At 43.2% G+C, this 24781-nt stretch overlaps 2 protein-coding genes across 6 annotated transcripts in view; one reads left to right on the top strand and one right to left on the bottom strand.

The window, feature by feature from the left end:
- The window catches only part of FANCB (FA complementation group B), a 31863-nt gene extending 20720 nt beyond the window's left edge, over positions 1 to 11143 (bottom strand). For 2 of the 4 annotated variants that reach the window (XR_007775678.1, XM_050963540.1), the window contains exons 1-2: positions 11021 to 11143; positions 706 to 1736 (exon numbers count right to left, since the gene is read on the bottom strand). Coding sequence is in view for 3 of the 4 variants with exons in the window: in XM_050963540.1 (XP_050819497.1) it covers positions 706 to 1629 (924 nt within the window). In the remaining variant the exon portion in view is untranslated. Of the gene's footprint in view, positions 1 to 705; positions 1737 to 3042; positions 3159 to 6154; positions 6234 to 11020 lie in introns of those variants that run through there. The other 2 variants (XM_050963550.1, XM_050963559.1) reach the window with 2 other exon arrangements.
- A 171-nt stretch (positions 11144 to 11314) lies between these two features.
- Positions 11315 to 24781, top strand: part of MOSPD2 (motile sperm domain containing 2) — a 61228-nt gene continuing 47761 nt past the window's right edge. The window contains exons 1-3 of one of the 2 annotated variants that reach the window (XM_050964134.1): positions 11315 to 11400; positions 11699 to 11762; positions 22963 to 23118. In XM_050964134.1, the coding sequence (XP_050820091.1) occupies positions 11392 to 11400; positions 11699 to 11762; positions 22963 to 23118 (229 nt within the window). In that variant the 5' untranslated portion in view covers positions 11315 to 11391. The remainder of the gene's footprint in view (positions 11401 to 11698; positions 11763 to 22962; positions 23119 to 24781) is intronic. The other variant, XM_050964142.1, reaches the window with a different exon arrangement.

Raw genomic sequence — 24781 nt, 5'->3', positions numbered from 1 at the left:
ATGGTAACTTCAGGCATTTAGAGCCCTCCATATTCCCTCTCAAAGCTCAAATTACAAACAAAAATATCAAATTAAATGTTTATGTCAATTAGGTCCATTAAATGCAGGAAACTGAACAAAAAGAGTATTTTGTGCACTTTGAAGGCAAACGAAGAGTTTCCAAATAAAGCAAAATTATGCAGAGCTTTGGCAGCATATCAAGAAAGCACTAATAATTCACACTGCCTCATGAATTTACGAAAACTAAAGCCAAAAAATGTCCATGGGCTTCACCTGCTGCATTTCTTTGTTGCCAAAATGTCAGGGAAAGTTAGTAAAATTCAAGCAGCAAATTTAAATCTGGGGTCAATATCAATTCAGTTCAGTTTTCTAAAATGGATTATGTAAAAATATTCATAACAGAGTCTTGCTATATGGGCAATTCTTATTCTAAACAACTTTTGAAACAGGGACACTGGCCAAGTCTCAATTTTTTAATTAAGCAACTGAATCATTTACTGGTTTTTTTAGACAAATCACAGAGCAACACTTGGAAAGATGTACTCTACTGTATTTTAGGTCATTTTAGTGGATGCAACATAAGGAGGAGCAAAGGGTGAACACTAACCTCTCTCTTGGGGGAACCTGACTTACAAATGTAAATGGGAAGAGGAAATAGAACTCTTAAAAACTTCCATTGTTTCTAGCTGTATAAAACCACAATACCTGAAAGCTGTCTCTCTGCACAGCACAGACATTTCCAGAAACAAATGACACAACATACAGCACGTCATTTCTGCTTGTTGTCACTACTTGTATTGAACAAGGCTCCTCATATGGAAGCTGGCAGGTACCTTTAGGAAGACCATTTTGGAACCAAATCAACTGTTTTTTGTTGGTGACGGCAACAACTGATGTTCTGAATTGGCTTCTTGATATCGCAGTCCTGCAGACATGCACACAAGATATCACGCTGCTATAGGCATGAGGCAGAAAACAGGTGCCAGTTAATATTTTCTGATTTTCAATTGCATATACAACAAACTCACTACCCCAGATGGCTCCATCTGATAACGAAAGTGTTTGCCCATCTTCTTCTTCTGGCAAACAAGCAGTTCTTGTCCCTAATACTATGATGCCTTCATTCTCAATCTCATCCGCCCACTCAATGGAAGAAAACTGAACAGAAGCACTTAGCACTGTGCAAGTTTTGGTAGAGACATAAAAGAGTTTTTTTGTGTGTCTCCATAATACTGTTGGACCATTAAGCAACCTTATATCATCTTTCAATTCATAGTCCAATTTAAAATTTAAGCATTGTTCAAATTTGTTGGAGCTGTGAAGCAACAATAAAAAGTATTTGAAAACACTATAATTTTTTTTCTCTCTCATCAAAATACAGGGGAGATTAATTCCTGTTCTGAAGTCTGCTGTACAGCTGCAATAAACAATTTCAATATTCAAGCTCCCACCATGCATGCTGAATAGTCCTGAGGATTTTTGAACAAACATCTTAGTGCCACTGTCATATGCCATTCTGTTGACATGTAATCTTGTTGTTTTTTCAGCCGCACATTTTGCTTTTGACAGCTGAAAAATGAGGACTTCTCCATTGTAAGGTAAGATGTTTTCTTGTTCATCTGATAACATTTCCCTTTATGGTTATTCCACTACATGGATTCTGGATGTCTCTCCATTTTTCATTAGGATAATTTTTCTGTTGAACAAACTTTGTAATCCAATCGATCTTTTTCAATCTACAAAAGAAATAAAAGCTTTTTAGATTAATTGAATATAAGTCACAAGGACTGCATATAGAATCATAGAATATCAGGGTTGGAAGGGAGCTCAGGAGGTTATCTAGTCCAACCCCCTACTCAAAGCAGGACCAATCCCCAGTCAGATTTTTGCCCCAGATTCCTAAACGGCCCCCTCCAAGGATTGAACTCACAACCCTGGGTTTAGTAGGAAAATGCTCAGACTACTGAGCTATTGGTTACTAGTTACAAGTCAATCATATGGTCCCTACTATAAAGTTCTGGTGTTAATGTGATGTTTGCCACACTTACAAATGCAGGACTAGAATCACACTTAGCAACTTTTTAATCAAATATAGGTAACCAGTAACATTTTGTGGTAGAGATTTAATATTTTTACTCTTAATATGACAAAATATCTTTTACTTAGTTTTTGACAGTATTTATCAAAATTATTAATTTACTGGCTGCCAACAATTCTACAACATAAAATAATGTATTTCATTTAAGCTATTTGATAACAAAATTCTATTAAGTTGTTTCACATGTATGGAATCACGAAAATTCAAGAAGGTAGCTCTAGGAAGAAATTAAAAAGATCAGGAAATTGCAACTCCAAGAACTCCCAAACTATTTACTTAGGCATAATTCTATTTACATTTAAAGAATTTATTACATAAGAATGGCCATACTGGGTCAGACCAAAGGTCCATCCAGCCCGGTATCCCGTCTGTGGACAGTGACCAATGCCAGGTGCCCTGGAGGGAGTGAATCTAACTGGTAATGATCACGTGATTTCTCTCCTGCCATCCATCTCCACCCTCTGACAAATAGAGACTAGGGACACCATTCTTTACTTATCCTGGCTAATAGCCATTAATGGATGCTTGAGCACAGTTACATAAAAAGGTCTTTTAAACAGACTTCATTTACAGAATAAGAATACAACCATCATTGTTGCCTGCAAAACCTTTTCTAGACAAAATGTATGAATGGAGGAAACCTAAGCCAAGTGACAGGTCACAATTTATATCCCAAGTACATATTCTTAGCAAGCTCCTGAGAAAAACAAAGGTTAATTTCCATTAGCTGGTCCCACAAATCAATAGCAACTGAAAACAGCTTGATTTATATCTAGTTTATTTTTAGCAAGGAAACAAGCAGATATTGGGAAAGTAAATTGAATTCTGAGCTGCATTTTAAAAAAAAAATCAATACTACACATTGTGAAAAGTATAGGTTTTAAAATATGTAGCAACCATTGTAATAATACTGAGTTACTTCCACACTAAGCCCTATAATTCACCTGCTCAAAAGCTTCTCAAACAAAATTGCTTTTCATGTAATATTTCTCATTTTAACTTGATGTAGTTTGAAAGCGATTTTTTTCATCCAAATCTGGGCCAAGTTAGTTGAGCTTTTCTGAGAAAAAACAACACATTTTCCCCATAAGTTCCCTTCAGAAGTTTTGTTCTTGGACAACAAACACATCCAAACCAAGACGCTTCAAACTTGGCATATTAGTTTTTATTGAAGCTTAAAAAGCAAACCAGGTTTAAAGAAAACTGATCAGCAGTTTGAGACAGTTAGGAGCTTTTATGTAGACAATTGCATGTATGTGCAAACTTTCTTCCAGGTGTGCACTGAAAGAAGGGAGGACGATTCCACTCCTGTCCTCACTTCTCTACCTATTTCTTTTTTCTAGATGAAATTAGAAATACATGGAGAGAATAAAAATCAATGATTAAAATTTAAAAAAAAAAATCAGACTTCTTATTTAAATTGGATTTTTTTGATAAAATGCTTTTTGAGGAAAAAACCTAATTTTAATTAAGATACATTATAGCTCAAAGATATCTCAACATGGAATAGAGAGTATAAATTCTAATTCTATACTATGAGACAATATATTCATGTAATGTTTAAGAAAAGCGTTGTAAATGAATTCTAGTAGTTCATGGATTAGGGACCCAATTTTATGAGGTTCCAGGGGTTGATGTATAGATTATTTAGGTTAATCTTTCTATCTACCCAATGGTACTCAGTGCTCAGTCTAGAAGATACTATCAGAGATGCTTAGTTTTGCAGTTCTCAAACTGTGGATTTGTGTCTCCAGAGATAACATGCTTGTTAACCGAAAACATGTTTTTAAATAAATAAATATATAGAGGTAAGAAATAACAGAACTCAACCCTATTGTCCCCCTGCAAATTTGCATATACAGAGTCAATCCCTTAATCTTTCTCTAAAAGTGCAAAGTTTCAAGAAGTTCAAGAACAGAAGATCATTGGGGGCGGAATAGATCTGGACAAGGAAAAGAAGTTTGGAGATAAATGTGAGGGATAGACAGTAGAAACAAAAGTGAAACTGTTTGAGCAGCATATTCCAGAAGTTTTGAAGTCTTTCTGAGCATAGCCTTCATTGATTTGAGATCTACCATATCATTCTCTCACTAGAAGGGAAAACCTGTAATGGCAGCAGGCTATAAAACAGACCCGGTTTAGGAATATTTGAATGAAGTTCCTCTACCTGTGGGTAAGACAGGCATGCGTGCAAAATGAAAACAGTGCAACAAAGAAATGCAAGGCCTGGTTGCCCGAATGAAACATCATCATGAAAAGTGTTCCTTCTCTGGAGGAAGCTGCGTTGAAGATGATGAAAGGGACATGTCTGAACATGCAGGATTTTCAGGGTTGTAAACTTTTTTATTTCATACTTCTTTCTTAAGGACTGCCTGTCTTCCTTATCGACTATTCTTTAATTCTCATGTTTGAACCAAAAATATAGTTGTTACTCTAAGATACTATCATTTTAGATACAGTTGTGATAAAAAAAATAGCTGAAATAGGCAGATCTTCCTTTTACAATTTCACCTTTAAAGTCATATTGAGTGTCAGTGAATGCAGTGAGTAATACTAAATGAGCAATATGGTAATTAAATAACTGCATTGCCTTATTTTGTTTAGGAGAAGCCATTCTCAACATACAGGATTCTCAGTACTATCCACCTTCAAAATCACCACCATTTTCTATATTTTCAGAGTTATCTGCCAATGATAGTGTTTCAGTCACATCATGTATGTCACAAGCCACAGTATATCACCTAGAGCAAAAAGAAAAAAAAAATCGGCATCATCCAAAAACCACCATAGATAAGTTTGTGATAAGAACCAGCAGATTAAAAAAAGAGGTAACTGATGAAAAAATTGCCCAGTTTGTTTACGTAACAATCTCTCCTTTCTGTATGATTGAGAACCCACACTTCATTAACATGGTTCAGTCACTAAGACCAGGATACAGTCCACTCAACAGAGTAGATGTCGCATGCAAATTGCTGGATAAAGTGTATGAAAGAGAAATTGAGCAGTGTGCAAAAGGTCTAGAGGGTAAAATTGTTAACCGAAGTCTTGATGAGTGGAGCAATGTCCACAATGATCTTGTTGTATGTGCTTGTGAGACAAGAGAAGAAGGAAACATCTTCCTTACAGAAACAATTGATACATCAGGAAATGCACACACAGCAGAATACTTACAAGTAGCAGTAAAAGCTGTAACAAACTCTGAAAAAAAATTCAAATGTCTAGTACACAGCTTGGTCACAGAAAATGCTGAAAATGTATCCAAGATGAGAAGAAGTTTAGAGGAGAGTACCAAGCTAATAACATATGGTTACAGTATTCATCTGATGCACCTCCTAGCCAAAGATGTCAGTGTTCCAGAAATAAAGGTTAATGTTGTTGAAATTGCAAAATACTTCTGTAACAACCACTTTGCAGCAGCTGCTCTGAAAAAAGTGGGTTGAACCAAGCTAACTCTCCCATAAAACGTGCGATGGAACTCAGTAGTGGACTATTTTGAGCACTGTATCAAGAACTGGCCTAATCTAATGACAGTTTGTGAACAAAATCATGAAAAAATGTATGGCACTGTCACAGCTAAAATTCTCAGCATTGGGCTTAAGAGAAATGTTGAACACATTCTGAGTACCCTGAAGCCTATTTCTGTAGCCTTGAACAAAATGCAGGGAAATAGTTGTTTTACTGCTAATGCTGTTGAAATTTGGAAGGAACTGAGTGAGATCTTAAAAAGAGAAATATGCATTGATAGAGTTAAATTACAAGCATTAAAAAAAACAAATGAGACAAGCACTACCTCTAGCTCATTTTCTTGCAAATATTTTCAATACTGAGTACCAGGGTCAAACCTTAACTGCTGAAGATGACGAGTTGGCTAATGCCATGGACATCCAAAAATCATCCCTCCCATAATGACACCTATAATAAACTTCAGAGCTAAAGGTGAACCGTTCAAGAAATATGTTTGCTGATGGTGGTTTAAAGAAAGTCACACTAGTGAATTGGTGGAAGTCACTTAAGCACTTGGATTCAGAGACTGTTGAAGTGATAACCTCACTTAACTGCAGTAGCTTCTTCTGCTGGTGTAGAAAGAATATTTTCTTCCTTTGGACTAATTCATTCCAAATTGAAAAATCGTCTGGGACCTGAAAAAGCAGGAAGGCTTGTTTTTCTTTTCCAGATTATGAACAAACAGGAAAATGAAGATGAAGATGACTGAGTTAGCTACAGAAGCCAGTATTTTAAATTTCTCATGTTGACCTGGCTGACACAGTCAATTTAATAATTTTTTAAAAACATTTCATTTAACCATTTTAATAAAAACAATTTTAACAAAAACAAAACCTGATTTTAAAAAACCTGAATGTTTAACTAAATTCAAAAATTCATATGCTTTTTTTGTTAAAATATTATGTTTGCTGTTGAAGAAAAAAATCCAGAATACATAACGTTGTTGTTTTAGTTAAACAAAACCATGTAAATGTCTGTCTGGTTATGGTCTCCTTCTAAACCAGCATGGCAAGAAAATCTTCCAAATACTAATGATTAACCTGTCGAGTTGGAGATATTTGTGAAGTCATTGGGAGGTGAACTATCTGCTTCAATTACCTTTGGTAAATGAAATAACAAATCATTCGTTTTCTGATATAGCTGTAAAACTAACCAGACAAGTTTTCAAAATAAATCACGTAGTGAGTACCTTCTAAAAATGAAAACTTCATCTATCTGTGAGTTGTGAAGAATATGTATTAGGCTTATAACAACCAACAAGGGTGCACTTTTATGTACAAATCCATGATTAAATCGAGTCTTCCTGATAGTGATTTAAATCAAATCCACCCTGGAAATACAACATGGCTACAAGTTACCATTCACAAATTGCACAATAATAATAAGAAAGAAAGAGATAATAGATAAAGAAATTGATTGAAATTTGTTGTAAAACATTTATAGTAAAAATTTAGTTCAAGTTTTCGCGGATACATTTTTTTTCATTAACAGTCCCACAAAAACAAAAGGGACCACATTCAATTTATAAAAGACCATGTTACAAGTAATTTGTTAACCTGTATTAGTACATGTACTAGTAACTTGTACAAACAAAGTTATACCCATCCAATGAACACAAATTAACATTACCACAGGAATGGGCAAGTCATTCAGTCACTCGGTACATTAGTTCCCCATCAGCAAAACAGGAATAGTAGAAATTCCCTACTTCACATCAGTGTTGTGAAGATAAATACATTAATGATTGTGACAGTTAGATATTATAGTAATGGAAAACATTTAAATACCCAAGATTTATAAACAGTCTGCAAAAGTGAGGTTCCTATTTTCTATAGATTCTTATAACATCCTCATCACTGTAGTATGTGTGTGCTCTTTCCTATTTTTCAAATTCAGTGTATCTAAAAACCCAGAATTTGCAATTAATTCACTCTTGTGTTGAAATGGTACCTGTCTGTGCAGAGCAAGTTGCAAGAGAAGCCTTAAGGTTGTGTCAAAATAGGTTTTTCCAAGTAACAAACTTTGCATAAACAGTATTTTCATTTAAAAAGCAAGTTAACTCCTCTGATAACATTTCTATCTAGGAATGACCAAAAGGAAGGGAACTATTGTTCTAGCCATCCAGTGAGGAACCCCCGCCATTACTCCAAGTACTTCATATGACAATCTTACAAAAATGAGTGTTCTAAACTACATGTAAAATCTTGGCTGCAGCATATTACAGTATATTCGCATTAAAGCTACAATACTGGTTACAGTCTTCTACTCTATTTAGCAAAGTGCTTTTTACAGTAGCAGATGTTCACTGGGCACATAGGATTCTTTCTAGCCCCAAAATCTGGAGATCATCCAAGGTTTTCCATTTATGGCATTGTTTTGTCATGGATTCCAACAGCTCTCCTATTCAGTCATACTTTTTGATCAAGATGTAAGATATCAATAAGCTACTTATAAATACATGTATTAAGGATGTATAATTCACAAAAAAAAAAAACTTGTGGAAGTAGAGCAAGAACTGACAGGGATTTGAAGGGTCTTCCAATGCAAACAGTCTCTTCTGTGAGCAAGAGTCAGGCTAGCTGTAACCCTAATAACGCAAGACTTGTAGAAACGAGGATAGTGTGAGGCAAGTGGAAAAGAACTGTGTGAGAAGTTGCTGCAACTTTGTGTAGATAAATATAGAATGTAGACTAGAGTCTAAACAGATGTGAAAAATAAGATATCAGGATGACCTATGTATAAACAAAATGCAGTTGCTGCTCATTATTGTATGTAACAAAAGGTATAAAATGCCTGCTGTAATTGTTTATGTGTAGAGACCCGTTTAGCTCTCACCTTCTAGGCAATTGCTAGAGATAATAAAGTATCTGATTTGCTGCACCCAACCAGAGCGTGGGAACTGTGATTTTCTCTGACTTTACTAACTCGTACACTTTAGATAGAAAAGTAGCTCTCTGCATACCAAACCATCCTTTGACTTGCCAAGCTGAACCAGACAAATATAGCAGAAGACCACATTCAGAAATTACCAATTGAGTGGTTGCCACTGGATCTTGCAACTCACACCATCAATGTGGTGAGAAATGCAAGTGACTTGTCAGATGATGTGTATATTTTACAACTTTGAATGTGAGCAGAACATTTAGATTGTCTATTCAGTCTGATAGTTCAGCTATCAACTAGGGAAATGCTGTTCTTGTAAGTTAGGAGAGTCCGATACAAAAGCTAGATAAGAGTGGGCAGGCACCTTTCCCAATCTGCCCCATGCCCCCAACACACTTTACTAAAGTCCTTTCCTGAGAAGTGCATTAATTAAAGTAAAACTCATCCCAGACCACAGCTACACATTTCGCTGCACTGTGGGTTCCTCCCTAAAGGCTGCTCAGCCCACACCTGAAGTCATCGCTCTTTACACAGCCAATCCCTTACTTCCAGGCAGAGTAACCAGCCACCTACCCACGAGAGGGAGCCCCGCCCCGCAGCTCAACACATGCCCCCCAGGGGCTGAGCGTTGCCAGGGGCAAGGACTGTGTGGAACACACGGGGGTGGGTGGGGGCGCTCGAGGCGCTCGGTATCTGTTCCTAGGCAGTGGGCAGAGGTGGCCGCGGCTGGGGCCGTTACACAGGCACGCAGGGCTGGCTTTAGGCCGATTCGCCTGATTCCTGGGAATCGGGCCCCGTGCCTAAGAGGGCCCTGCGGTTTAGGCACCTTTAAAATTTTTTTTACTTACCCTGGCTGCGGTCTGCTCCGGCGTCTTCCATGGCCCCGCTCCCCTGACCAAAGAGCCGGCGGGAGCGGGGCTGCCACACAGCCCCGCGGCCCCGGCCGGAGCGCGACAAGCCCCGCGGCCCCGGCCGGAGCTCCGGCCGGAGCGCGACAAGCCCCGCGGCCCCGGCCGGAGCTCCGGCCGGAGCGCGACAAGCCCCGCGGCCCCGGCCGGAGCTCCGGCCGGAGCGCGACAAGCCCCGCGGCCCCGGCCGGAGCTCCGGCCGGAGCGCGACAAGCCCCGCGGCCCCGGCCGGAGCTCCGGCCGGAGCGCGACAAGCCCCGCGGCCCTGCTCTCCTGGCTGGAGCTCCGGCTGGAGCGCGGCAAGCCCCGTGCCCCCGGTTGGAGCTCTGGGCCCTTTAAATAGCCCCCAGAGCCCTGGGGTAGCAGGGGGCTCTGGGGGCTATTTAAAGGGCCAGGGCTCCAGCTGCCTCTCCCACGCCGGTCCTTTAAATAGCCGCCGGAGCCCTGCCGCCCCCATGCATTCCCCAGGGCTCCTATGGCTATTTAAAAGGTCCGGGGCGGGGTAGAAGCAGGGGAGCCCTGGGCCCTTTAAATAGCCCCCAGAGCCCTGGCATAGTGGGGGGCTCTGGGGGCTTTTTAAAGGGCCGGGGCTCCAGCTGCCTCTGCCACCCCGGTCCTTTAGATAGCCGCCGGAGCCCCGCCACCCCCATGCATTCCCCAGGGCTCCCACGGCTATTTAAAAGGTCCGGGGCGGGGTAGAAGCAGGGGAGCCCTGGGCCCTTTAAATAGCCCCCAGAGCCCTGGCATAGCAGGGGGCTCTGAGGGCTTTTTAAAGTGCCGGGGCTCCAGCTGCCTCTGCTGCACCCCCTGCCCTGCCCACACCAGCCCCGTCCCCCGCTGCCTGCAGCCAGCTCTGCACCCCCTGCCCACAGCCAGCCCCTACCAAACCCTCTGCCCTGTCTCTAGCCAACCCCTGCCACACACCCCTGCCCGCACCAGCCCTGCACTGCCCGCCCTGCCCTGTCTCCAGCCAACCCCTGCTGCATCCCACTGCCTGAAGCCAGCCAGTCCCATACTCCTGTCTCCAGCCCTGCCAACCCCTGCTGCACCCCCCTGCAGTCCTGCCTGAAGCCAGCCCGCCCCACACTCCCCTGTGTCCAGCCAGCCTCGCACCCCTTGCCCAGCCTGCAGCTAGACCCTACCTGCAGTCAGCCCCTGCCCTGCCTTCAACCAGCCCCATGTCCACTGCTGCCCTGCAGTTCCCAGGGCTGTAACCTGCACACCTGCTTCAATGAGGGGGGCAGGGAGCAGCTGGGGACCCACTCATGTGTACACCCGCAGGGAGTGGCGGGGACCCACACATGTGAAATGGCGGTCATCAGTAACCAATCAGCAGCATACATGATGCAATGTACGTAATATATAAATTTATTCTGTATATAGTTATGGGAAGTAAATAATACATGGAAGAAACGGAAGCCTTTTTTTTACACTTTTTTCTTTTTAAGTCATCCCTGCCAGGGCCCAGCCAAAAGTGTTCGAACTGGGCCCCGCACTTCCTAAAGCCGGCCCGGCCCCACAGCGTCGCTAACTGCCCCCCGGCCCCGCCGCCGCTGAGGGCAAAGAGCCGCAGACCGCACCTGGCGGCGCTCGGGCGCTGCCCCCTCACCCCCGGGCGCGGCCTTACCCGCCCTGTGCGCCGCGCGCGCGGACAGCTCCCAGCTCTGCTGCTCCTGGCCGGCTCCGAATGGCCCGCCACGCGAAGCATTGTGGGAGAGGAGACTCTCCCGGAAAGGCTGGCGCGGAGGGTGGGGAAAGAGAGAGAGAGACAGACAAGAAATGACGGGCAGGCGCTGGGCGGGGCTTAGGGAGGCGCGGGGCGGGGCTGTCTCTCAGGCGGGCGGTGACGGGCTAATAGACCTGTTGGGGTAGTTCCGGGAAGCGCGTGGCGTCATTCCGCGCTCCCTTGGCTCCGCCCCCGACACTCCCTTCGTCACGCGCTCCCCTCCCCCTTCCGCCCTGCTGCCTTGTCACCAGCTGAGGAAGCTCAGCGGGACCATGGCTGGCGTGAGTATCTGCGCGAGAGCCAGACGGTCTCTGTTCCCCCCTCCCTGCTGCGGAGCCCGCTGACCCCGGGGAAAACCAGGGCGTCCAGCTTGCGGGGGTGGGGACAGGAAGGACTGGGGAGGGGGACACCTGCAGGGTATGGGGTCGGGGACAGTGGAGAGGAACCACTGGAGGGCATGTGGGTTGGAGGACACAAAGGAGTGGGGTGGGGGATCAGTGGAGGGCATGGGGGGCCCTGGGGGATACCTGGGAAAGGGGTGTGGGGGTTTCATACCGGGTTTATCCTCTTGTTTCTCAGCAGCAGGACAAGGCTGCCTTAATTAGCGAAGCCAGACGGCGCTTTGAGACTGAATATCTGCCAGGTTGGTACCATGCTGGTGGTGATGTCCATCTATTTTAGGGTTTCATGTGCTGTCCATCCCCAGCTGCAATGCTGGGGTACTGTTAGGACAAGTGATTTTTTTTCACATAGATTGCACATCACGTGGTTTGCACTACCCTTAGTTATTTTGTAATGCTTGTGTCATTTTACCATTCTCTTTTCCCCATGCACCCAAGTGAGTTGATGTCTTGTCCTTCTTCAGGTGAGTTGATATGCAGAGCCCTTCGTTTCCCAGATCATGGGGTCTAACACACATCCATGCTGTACACAGTTGGTGGTTTCTGTGAAATGAGTTGCTCCTGTTTATTCCATTTTCTACTACCCAGGTGACTGCATCATAAATCATCACTGCAATTGGTGTGCTTCTAGTTGACAGTGTTAGAGAGGAGGCCAAGGATAAAATGGACATAATCTTGATTCACTTTGACTCCTATTATTATTATTATTATTATTATTTTAGTATATTATATTATATTTTATTTATATTATACTAGGACCTAAAAGCCCTAGTCATGAATCAAGACCTCGTTGTGCTATGCACTGTATAAAAAGACAATCCCTGCCTCCAAAGAACTTACACTCTAAATATAAGACCAAACACAATAGGTGGTCTTAAAGAGGTCTCTCTGTGTCTGTGTTTATTTCCCCATGTCTACACTGGGGAAGTACATAGGGTGACAGCACATTAGTTAACACAACATCAAACAACTCCATTTAGTATTTAGCATTGAGTTATTAGAAAACATGCTACTTATGTTTTCTAACACAGCACTTCTAACCTATTTACCATTGTGGGCTTCATATGCAGCTCTCTGTGTTGTGTGGGCCGGTACATCCAAACACTATATATACTACCTGTATGTCCCTTAGGAGGCCACATGGGCCTCAGCTGTCTGCTGACTGGGCCAGAAGCAATCTGTGGGTTAGGAACCACTGCTCTAACTTGATCTCAAACATGATGTGGCATTTTGTGTAGATAACATCTGTCCCTGTTCTTCTTAGGAATTTTAATGTAAATCCATGAATAGAAGAACCCAGCAGCATAAGAACTATAATAGTATGTCAGACCAATGGTCTGTCTAGTCCAGTATCCTGTCTCCAACAATGGCTTGAACCAGAGCTACAGGGGGAGCGTACAGAAAAGGGCAGTCAGAATGATCCACCTGTCTTCCCCTTCTCGCTACCCTCTGACTTCTGGTAGAGGTTTAGGGTTGTTCCGAGCATGGGGTTGCATTCTCAGCCATCTTAGCTAATAGCCATTGATGAATCTATCCTCTGTGAACTTATCTAGTTTTTTTTTTTAACACAGTTATCCTTTTGACCATTGCAACATTCCATAGCAATGAGTTCTAGAAGTTAATTGTGCAAAAAAGTATGTCCTCTTGTTTGTATTAAACCTGCTGCCTATTAATTTCACTGGGTGGCAGCTGGCTTTTATTTTGTGAGAAAGAGTAAATAATATTTCTCTGTTCACTTTTTCTACACCATTTCTGATTTCGTAGACATCTATCATATCCTTTTTAGTTCTGTCTTCTCTGAGGAGAACAGCACTAATCTTTGTAGTCTCCTATGGAAGCTGTTCCATACCCTTCATCTTTGTTGCCCTTCTTGGAATCTGTTCCAGTTACGTTCTATCCTTTTTGAGATGGGGCAACCAGAAGTATTCAAGGTATGCATACACCATGGATTTATAGAGTGCATTATGCTATTTTCAGTGTTCTTTACTATCCCTTCACTAATAGTTGCTAACATTCTGTTAGCCTTTTTGACTGCTATTGCACGTTGAGCTGAAGTTTTCAGAGAACTACCTACAAGTGATTCCAGTATCTCTTTTCTTCAGTGTATATATGCAGTAAATTGTGTTAGTTGTACACCCTGGACTCTTCCCTTTTAATATAGGCCTCAAACCTTCAAATGCACATGTGCTTTAACTTTACACCCATGAGTAGTCCTATTGAAGTTAAACATGTGAATAAGTGTTTGTGGGGTTTGGGCCATAATAAGAATTCTTGTGACTTGATAGTGAGTGCTTATTGCTTCCTGTGCAGTTCTGTTTTTAAAACAAACAAACAAACAAAAACCTTGAATGCTGCATAATTGGACTAAAATTTAAATTTGGGGCACATTAATCTTGTTTTTTTTGTTACAGTAGAAGTGGAAGGCAGTTATGGTTAAGTTTGTATAATGGCCAGTATTCAAACTCCCTGTCGTCAGTAATTATGAAAGATTGTAACTTTCATCTTTTCGGGCTGCAATATTTTGAGCTTTGCCTGAAGGTGAATTTTTCTTTACTAATTTGGGAGGGCAGGAGAGGGGGTGCTGTCATTGAGCTCAGTGATTTTTGAGTTCAGGGGGACTGGAAGGTGGATATATATTTCCCGCTATGCAAAAGAAATACATTTTGCCACTTTTTAAACTACCCAAGCTGCTGCAGTACTTATAATGAAAAATTGAACTGTGTCATGAAAGTATTCCTGATTTAAGAGCAGAACTTTTGAATTTCTAATTATATCTTTTCAGCCAACAGCTCTCACTAATAGATTATATTTTATTTGGTAAAACCTCTGCGTATATGTACCTTCAGTATATTTTTCTCTGCACAACTGTTTTAACCATGCACTTGTGCATAGTCAGCCTTCCTTAGCTACAAGTTTTGTGAATTTGTTTAAAAAACTCATGATGTAGAATGTACTATATGAACACAGCATGCAATATTTACAAAGCTTTCTAGCTCAATCAAACCAAAACCGAATTTCATCATAACACCTCTCTTCCTTTCTAGGGTTCAGTCCTCTCTCTTTTTAGCTATGGAGCTGTTTTAAAATAAATAACAAACGTCATTGTCACTTTAATAGCAAAAGTTTTTGTTCCACTCATCTTATATTCTAAAATGTCTTTGCCTCTGTTTAGTCAAAGAGAAATTATATACTGCTCGAGTGCTGATAGAATTTTTAAAATATGTACCATAGAGCAGAAGGAACTTACCATACCATATGAAATCTCTATGTAAGTAAAGATGACCTTGTCAGTTCCATAACGGAACTGTGAGACATTAGGGTTGTTGTTTGGATTATAAAGCCTCTTGAATATTGTCCTTTTCCGATAAGAAACAATTCCTTCCCCCCATATTCGTATCGGGAAAGGAGGATTACTCTTTATCAGTGTGATATTATCATGAGACCATAGCCATGTTAGGATGGTCGTGGTGGTTATCTAATGCTGATTTGGTCCTTTCACAATCTCTGTTGAGAAGTAGTGTTTTCTTGGGACAGGGAGAAGCCTCCCTGATCATAGCTAGAGAAGTCTGTGGAATTTCCATGGGCTATTAGCTACAAAAGCTGTGTTGGGCTGGCTAAAACCCTTAAAGAAGCAGCTTATACCATTGCTACTGGAATACAAATAGCTGTTATACTACAGTACTTGGAATTCCTTTAGAAATATCTTCTCCATAAGCCCCTTTTCTGGTCATGTTCCAGAGTTTTTTCTTTAGTTCTATTTTTTTCCCATGAAAGCAGGATTATGATTTCTTCAGTTAATTTTCCCCAAGGTTGTAATTCTTTGTTTGTGGCATCATAGTCCTTCATGCAGTAATCAAATGCAGTGTGAAAAAATGAGGATTTTGGCTTCAGAGAGGAATAATAAGCAGCAGAACCAGACAAGTTGTTAGGAGTATAGAACATGTTATACTTTCCTCTTCCCCTTATCTGAGAAAATGTGAGGAACTGTGAGTGAGATATACCTGTGAACACCTGAAACAAACACGGACAGCTCTGTTATAAAGGAAGAAAACACTGCTTGATATCTATTTCTGTTAAACTGTCTTAAATGTGGGCACCAGCAGTGCAGGAGGTAGCTTGAGAGGTGTGGGCTGCTGCTGTGTTCAGAGTGTCCACTAAACTTGCTTGGAGTATTATAGTTACAAAATGAAAAAATGGTCTACTTCCCATTTACAGAGGGGCTAGGAGAGGTAAAAGCTAGTCATTGTGTGATATTGTTAAATTCTCAGCATATTTGAGTAAGAGAGAACTGCAACTCTCACTGTTTCACTGCTTTCTTTAATTACACAAGTAAGTCGGTGTCTTTGATTATACTGGGGAGAGTTTTTTGCCCCACAACACAAAGGTACCATACCATAATGCAGAATTAATGATCTCTGTGTTGTCTCAGCAGAGAAAGCAGACTAAAATTGAGGTGTCAGTGTCATGAATATGATTACTAATGTTGTAATGTGATGTTATATGGTTGTAGTGTTGTTTTTTGTTATGATATGAAAAGTTGGAGAGCCTTTGAAATATTAGTTTAGTGAAAACATTTAAACCTATATTGGCTGATATTCAAGCTTTCTTTCACATTCCATTAAAAAAAGGAGTAAAGTAAAAATATATATTCCTTGTCTGCTTACCTTTAAAGATTTTAAATATGAAATGTAATCTATATTAATTGGTATATCTAACTACAAAGACTAAGGTCAGGTCTATACTACCACTTACTTCGGTATAACTAACATGGCTCTACGGTGTGGAAAAAGCCACGCCCCTGAGTGATACAAGTGACACCGACCTAAGCACCTGTGTGGACAGTGCTATGTTGGCGGTGGAGCTCCCACCGTCATAACTATCGCCTCTTACAGAGGTGGATTCATTATGCTGACGGGAGAGCACTCTCCTGTTGGCATAGAGCATCTTCACCAGACGTGCTGCCACGGCACAGCTGCATCGGTGAAGCCACACCGATGTAGTGCTTCTAGTGTAGACTAGCCCTTCATCACATAGTTTTTGAACCATCTTAGATCTAAAGAATAATCAGACAGAGTATACTGCTGTGTTGATAATTTGCAGTGTAGGTGTTAGGAATCAAATTCACCATTTGAGAAGTTTTTCAAAGTTTTTAAAAGGCTGGTTCATCGATGTGGTTAAAGTAACCAGCTGTTTCATAACTAGATATAGTTTGAGAAACAATACAAAACTTAAGGCATCATTTAAATATAGGATAATTTCGCTCTCATTTCCCCAAAAAAGGGTACTTGCATGAGAGTGCCTTTTTGTCCATGTCCATGAAGCAATCTGGAAGGAAGATTAGGCAAATGTGAGGTATCTGATCTGGAAAACATGTTTTCATGTTCACTATCATCTGAGTTTTTCTTACATTTTTTGCAACATTGATATATTGTTATCTTCTGTCTTCTCTGTTTGAGTTAAAGGAAACAGTCTGTGCCTATGACCAAAAATATATATTCTAATATCAAAATGTTCTGTATTTAAATATTGGAAATATGCTTTTAAAAGTTCCTTTTGCTCAACTTGAAGGATTAGTGGCTGCTATCTGAGCAGTACTGATATGCAAGATTGTGGCAGTGCAGGTTGGTCCGTTGGGGTGGTGAGACAGAAACAATGAGAACAAGATTATTTGCCAGTAAATAGCAATATCTTCTGTCAATCAGTCTTACTTTTTCCTCTTCTTTTTTTCTTTCTTTGCTAATACTTTTCACTGCTTAGGAAATTTCTACAACTGGCCTTATGGCTTTGTGTTGCTACTGTTAGTGTTCCTTTCCTCATGTAAGTAGTGTGATCCTGAAAGACTAATACAAATTGTTTTAATGATAGCTTAATCATTCCCATGCAAAGTCTCTAGTAATAAATGAGGGAGGGGAATTGAAGAAAACATATTAGATGAATTGATAATTCAAATAGAATTACATATATGTTTTTCCTTTGGTATCAGTGCATTTTCAAATACAATTTTGTAACATTAGTTTTTGAGATTTTTCCATTTGTAGTTTTCTTGCTACACACAACTCATTTCAAATGTAAGATTTGTTCCTGTCCTCATTTAAGGCAATGGCAAATCTGTAGTTGTATTTAATATGAGTAGGATCAGACCCTTCATGTTTTGAATTCTTTGTGCTGAGAGAACCATGATACATATATGGGAAGGGCTCACGGAGGCTAGTGCTGTGTCTTTTTAAAAAAAAACCAAAAAAACAGCCCAACACTCCTTAAAGGAAAATGTGTTGCTTCCCTGTTCACGTCTGTTCAGGTTCTGAAAAACGTGTTTTTCCAGGCTCTGACTCAACAAGCTGAAAAATGAGATATTTACATTTGTATCAGTGCGGATAATGAAAGAATAAGGCCTTGTCTACACTGCAAAGTTTTGTCAGCAGAAGCTGGGTTTTGCTGACAAAATAGGGGAGGTTTACACACTACAAAGCTGTTTTTTGCGGCAAAATAAAACAGCCTCAATGAGCAGCATAAAGCTTTTTGTGGCAAAGTTAAAGTGACAGAGCAGCAGTGTAGACACTACTGTTTGTTTTGCTGACATAACTAGCTTCCACCAGTATCCCACAATGCCTGCTGTGACCACTCTGCTCGCTGTTTTGATCTCTGCTGCTCTGCAGCCATGCACCTCTCCCCTTTCAAAGCTCCAGGAAGTATCTGACAGCTGAGTGTGCTGCTCCATTTAGGGAACAAAGAGCAAATCATTAATGTTAAATGCTTCTGTTCTGCCCTGCACTAGAAATACAGACTGAGAGTTGGGGCAGGGAGAGACTTCTGTGCTGCTTTGACATTCCTCAGCAGGGCAAGCTCACAGAGTGGCTCAGGATGCTGCTCCCTGCAGCTGAGGAGGCTGTGGGAGAGGTCTGAGGGAATTACAGAACCACAGGCAGGCAGAGCAGGCTGCTCTGGGACAGATTGTTGTGTCTAAAGCCCCTTTCAGAATGCGGCCCTGCAAGCACGGGCCGGAGGACTTAGGAGGAGCAGGGGCAGCCAGTGGCCGGAGAGAAGCGGTGCTTTTCCCTTCGAAGCCCGCTAGAGAGAAGCGGTGCTTTGAAGGAGAAAGCGCCGCTTCTCTCCGGCTGCTGGCTGCACGGCTGCCCCTGCTGCTCCTCAGTCCTCCAGCCCGTGGAGGAAAAGGGGCAGCCAGCAGCCAGAGAGAAGCGACGCTTTCCCCTTCAAAGCCCACCCACATCCTAACTCCCTCCCAGACCCTGCACCCCCAGCCCTGAGACCCAGGGATAAGCTAGGGCATGTTCCCACCACAGTACAGTGTATAATGCCTTTTGTCTGCCCCCCAAAAATTTCCTTGAAACCTAACCCCCTTCATTCCTATTAAAACTTATGGGAAAATTGGATTCGTTTAACATTGTTTCACTTAAAATTGCATTTTTCAGGAACATAACTACAATGTTAAGCAGGCCTGCACAACATATGGCTTACTGTGCGGCCTGCGGGGGGATGAGTAGGTGGGCTCACTGTGCCGCCTGCATAGGGTGAGTAGGCAAACCAGTGGCTGGCCAGCGGGTAGGTGGGGTGGTGCAGAGGCCAGTGTCAGACTGGACTCTGGAGAGTGAGGGTGAGCCAGTGGCAGGAGGCAGGGTCAGCGGCAGAAGGTAAGAGGCCAAGCAAGTGAGCTGGCGGTGGAGGAAGGGGGCTGAGGAGGCGAGCAGGGGGGCAGGCGAGCCGGCAGCAGGGGAAGGGGGGGCTGAGGAGGCAAGCGGGTAGGGGGGCAGTGTTGGGGGTGCAATTGGGAGGGGGAGGTTTTTCTGTTACACAGGCAGCTGAAGAGGTGAGTGGAGGGGGTCAGGTGAGCCGGCGGTGGGGGAGGGGTGGCTGAGGAGGCAGGAGGGCAGTGGTGAAGGGGCACAATTGGGAGAGGGAAATGGCAGAATGCCCACGACAATCCTAAATGTTCAAGTAACTGCCCCAGGGTGGTAAAGAAAACTGGGTCATTAAGGCTTGACAGCCTCTGGGAAGAATCACTGCTAATCCCAGGACCAGACAGGCTGCTGTGTTTGGATCAGGGGTTCATGTGCCTGTTGTCACTGCAGCAACTGCTTCCATGGAAAAGCCACTTTAGGAGGACCCTTAAATGTATATTTAGCTTGTTTCTATCTCGCAGTCAGAAGAAGCTGGCCCCACGTGCACACACCCAGCTCTCTGGACTCAATCCCACCACATTTTGGGAACCTGTGCAGTCGAGTCGGTCTCCAGCAGTGCAAAGGCAAAGTGAGGACAGGATCAAATCACCACTTAACCTTTTCTTTGATAACCTAAATAGATTGAGCTTCTCAAGTCTCTCACTGTGTGGTTTGTTTTCCTGTCCTTAAATCATTCTTATGGTTCTTCTCTAAACCCTCTACAATTTTTCAACATCCTCCTTAAAGTATGGACACTGGAACTAGACACAATACTCCAGTAGCAGATTCATTGGTATTGTAGTTAAAGGTAATATAATCTCCTTATCCATTGTTAGCTGTTGGCCAGCACACCATCCCTGCACCAAGTGCAGAGGTGGGCAACTATGACCTGTGGGCCGCATGCGGCCCACGGGACCGTCTTGCCCAGCCCCTGAGCTCCTGACTGGGCAGCTAGCCCCCAGCCCCTCCCCCACTGTTCCCTCTCCCCTGCAGCCATGCCGCCATGCGGACAGTGCTCTGGGCGGCGGGGCTGTGCGTTTATGTGAGGCAGCACGGCAGTGTGTCTAGATCCAGCCAGGAGGCGCAGCTTCAGACATGCTGCTCTGAGCAGCATGGTAAGGGGGCCGGGCGGTTGTGTAAGGGACAGGGGGTCTTGGAGGGCAGTCAGGGGACAGGGAGCAGGGGGCAGTTGGATGGGACAGAGGTTCGGCAGGGGGCAGGAGGTGGGGAACGGGGGATTGGATATGGGCGGGGCCCCAGGGGCCCATCGGGGACGGGAGTGTGGATAGGGCAGGGCAGTCGGGGCAGGGAGCGGAGGGGTGAAATGGGGGGGCACGGTCCCGGGGGCGGGGCGCGGCGGCAGTCCTGGAAGTGGGCGGTCAGGGGGCAAGGAGCGAGGGGAGGGTTGGGGGGGAGGGTTTCTGAGGAGAGCACTCAGGGGGCAGGAAGTGGAAAGGGTTGGATAGGGGGCAGGGGCCAGACTGTTTGGGTGGCACAGCCTTCTCTACCCGGCCCTCCATACAGTTTCGCACCCTGATGTGGCCCTCGGGCTAAAAAGTTTGCCACCCCTGACCTAGTGCCTTAATCTCTGCAGGCCCAAGATGTGGGGAAGGTCCTGATCCTGGTGAAGCAGAGCAGAGACCTGGGCTAGGACTGAGGAGCAGGAGAAGGAGGAGGATGGGGCCCTGCCTTCGAGGGAGGTGATCCTGTTGCGAAATGCCTTGTGCTTGGGGATGTCCCCCTTCCCTGGCTGATGAGTGAGTGAGCGAGCAGGTATTGACAGTGGGGCTGCAAGGGGCTCCCTGCACAGCCCTGGGGCCAAAGACAGCAGTGTGGTCTTCCCCCCACAGCCAGGTGATCCTGGCTTTGTCCCACCAAGATTGTGGTCTTCTCCCATTTTACTTTGTGCCTGCAGGAATTGGGTGTCACTGCCTGCAGGGAACCCCCTGCAGTACCCACTGTCCCAGTGCTGCTCACTCACTCATGGTTGGGAGTGTGGGAGTCATTCTGCAACAGGGTGGCCTCCTCTGTAGCTGTGGTTTGCCCTCCCTTTAATCCTGGGGGGATGGGATGGAGTGTCGCTGCTCTGCTATGGTCTCAGCTTTTTCTGCATTTTGCACCTGCAGGGACTGGATGTCATTAAAGAATTATTGTCTGACCTCTGCCCCCCGCCTTGATTTCCCCCAACTCTGAAAATTCAAGTAGATAAAAATAAAGTAAGCAAAGCCCCAAAATTTCATTCAACTGAGAAAATTAAAATAAATAAAAATCGATATTATCCATTAAAATAACAAAAACAAATATTGAATTCTGCCAAGCCTAAATATAACTAGGGTACATAGCTTGTCTAGCAAGAATATTTTACAACTGTGTAGTTTATGGTAATTCTCAGTGGTTAAAAATTTGAGTTAAAAGGAGCATGTTCTCACTGACAGTAGTGTACTTGATCTTAAAAAGTAAATGTCACAAGACCGAGACTCTCTCCTTATCACTTCAGCAAAAATTTAGAGGAACTTAGCGCGTGTGAGTTGTACAAATAACCATGCTAAAAAACCATGCTAGTCCTTTTCTTTTTCTATATATTGTCAATTCCACAAAATTACTTATGCATTAGCAGAGTGGACATAAATTAATGTCTACTTGAGACATTCAGCAAATATTAATCCATTTACTTGTTTCATTACTTCTGTTGAACAGTGGCTGATAATAAGGTTAAACCATATTATCTGGATACTTTCCCATACCCTTTAATTTTTTTTGTGGGGTATCCAGATAATATGCTTTTTGTTTTGAGGTGCAATTCCATGTTGCAAAATAAATTTTCTTTACTACTTTCATTTTAAACCATTTTTATGGAGGTCAGCGTTGATCTAAAAACTGAACCTTCTCATCTGAACAAGTCAACAATAATATCCCCAGGTCATTTTCAAAGGTAATTGTCTAAAGTTAAGCATCAAAACCCATAATTAGGTACCTAAATCAATAATCTGATTTTCATAGGCATGGAACCCTCCAGCTCCCATTTGACCTTAAAATAATTCCAATAAAATGTCTACCAGTTTATGGTTTCTTGTGTAGGAAGATTTGTGATGTTTTTTGTAATCTAAACGAAAAATTACATATAATGGGAAAATAAGATAAATGTATAACCAGTAGGCCCAAGATGTGGGGAAGGCCCAAGATGTGAAATGTTTTTTGAGATGTAGCACTTAATTTGGTTTTATATGATGGCGTAGAGCACAGCTGGGAATGGTAGTCAGTTTTTATATATTATGCTATTTCTTGAGGGATCATAAATGCCTATAATAAACTAATTTGGAAAATCCAGGCATCAACTGATGTGTGCATGCACTTGCAAACTTTTGAGACTTCCAGACCTTTTAGGCTTAGTATTCTGTTAAAAACAAGTCAGTCTTTCTGTGTGTTTCCGAGGAAAAAGATTGGAAGAAAATTATCCGCTTGTCATGCGGATACAATTATTTTTGTCAATTTTTTTTATTTTGATTTAAAGAAAAATACTTGCATAATGCATGTTTTTCCAACCCCATTCTGTCAGTTTCTTAATAAATTCCACTTTTTAATGTAGTCAATAAACATTTTCAATAGCTTATGTTATTCCATGCTTGCTTAAATGTGCTGAAATCTTGAGATCTTTGTATTCCCAGGCAGACTGCTGCCATAAAACTTGCCTAGTTTCGATTTTGTAATATTTCTGTAGCAAGTGTTATATGTTTACAATACTAAAAATTTCCATTTCTTAAATTAGATAAATCAGATAAATATGATTCCAGAGATGTGGAAAGATTGCAGCAAGATGATAATTGGATTGAAAATTATTTGATTTGGCGTCATGATGTTGTGGATGATACACTGAAGATGATTGATGAAAGCTTTCAGTGGAGGAAAGAATACATGGTCAATGGTAAGATGTCATTTACTGCTGATTAATATGTTGATAATGTGTGTCAGTTTCTCACTTAATTATACCTAAGGCCCTATATACAGTTTCATTAAGTACCAATGCAAATAACTATATAAATTCTTCTTTGTCAAGTTGACATATCAATCACTAGTTGTGCTTTGTAATTTGATGTGGCTGAGTTGTGGGCAGTGGAGTTATGCAATAGCTTACTGGATCAAAGATAATTTGGGATTTGAAAGGGTTGGGGAGTTTTCTGGACTTCAGTTCGTTGTGTGTTCTTAGATGCAGACCACTACAGGAATAAAAGTTCCACTCCTCTGGTCTGAAAATTAGTCAGGAGAAAGTGGTCCGTAGCTGGGAAGACACATGTTCTGCAGGGGTCATAAGCTAATAAATGATTAGCTCCTCTACTACTGAGAGGAAAGCAGAATCTTTTCAGTTTAGTAAAACTAATTAAACCTGTGAAATGCGATCATTGCAGTTATTACTGTGGAGCCCATGGACACTAATCAAAATAGGGTCCCATTGTGCTTTTTGCTGCGCACGTGCGCGCGCACACACAGTGTGAGTGCCTGCCCCAGATAGCATACAGTATAAATCAGGAGTCTCAAACTCAAACGACCACGAGAGCCACATGAAGACTAGTACATTGACCCAAGGGCTGCATTACTGACACCTCCTCCCTGCTGCCCTTGGCACTGCCCCTACTCCACCCCTTCCATGAAGTCTCACCCCTGCCCCGCCTCTTCCAACCCCTTCCCCGAAATACCCACCCCAACTCCGCCCCCTCTCTGCCCCAGAGGTGAAGGAGGGGTGTGGAGTGTGGCAGGAGCTCAGGGCAGGGAGTTGGGGTGTGGGGTGCAGGAGGGATAGGGTACGGCAGGGAGTCAGGGCAGGGGATAGGGGTACGGCAGGGGCTCAGGGCAGAGGGTTGGGGTGCAGGAGGAGAGTGGCAGGGGGTCGGGATGCAGGATGTGGCAAAGGGCTCAGGGCAGGGGGTTCAACTGTAGAAGGGGTTCGGGAGGCGGACTCTGGCCTGGTGCGCACCGGGGGCGGGGTAGGCTGCCGGCCTGCCGTACCCCTGCGCCACTCCGGGAAGTGGCTGAAATGTGAGGGAGCAGGGGCACAGAGATGTGTGGTGCTGTTGCTTCAGGCACCGCCCCCAGCATTGCCCATTGGCTGGGAATGGGGAACCGTGGCCAATGGAAACTGCTGGGAGCGGTGCCTGCAGAAGCAACAACAACACACTCCTGTGCCTCTCCTCCCCTAGGTTCCATCCGCTTCCCGGAGCAGTGCCGGGGCAGGGCAGGCAGGCAAGGAGCTTGCTCTGCCCCCAGTGCGTGTTGAGTCAGAACCGCTCTAGGTAAACACTGGGGAAGGCAAGGGGGCCACAAGGAGCTCACGGGCCGCATGTGGCCCACGGCCTGCGTGTTTGAGACCCCTGGTCTAAATGAAGAAAAGTCACAACAAGTGAGTATAACGGAGCGGGAATGCAGGAGGGAGGCCAACGCTAACAAAATTTGTAGTTTTTTTTCCTCCAGCTATCTATATCTACTTTGTTTTCCTCTCTCTTCCTATGTAGATACTAACCTTTTTCTAGAATAGTTTAAAACAAAAAAGAGGAAAAAATATTAGTTTGCAAATAGGTTTATCCCTCTATTTT

This window comes from Gopherus flavomarginatus, chromosome 1 (genome assembly GCF_025201925.1).
Source record: "Gopherus flavomarginatus isolate rGopFla2 chromosome 1, rGopFla2.mat.asm, whole genome shotgun sequence".
NCBI classification, from domain to species: Eukaryota; Metazoa; Chordata; order Testudines; family Testudinidae; genus Gopherus; species Gopherus flavomarginatus.
Note: the sequence above shows the minus strand (reverse complement) of the source record. Positions and strands in the feature narration are given on the sequence as shown.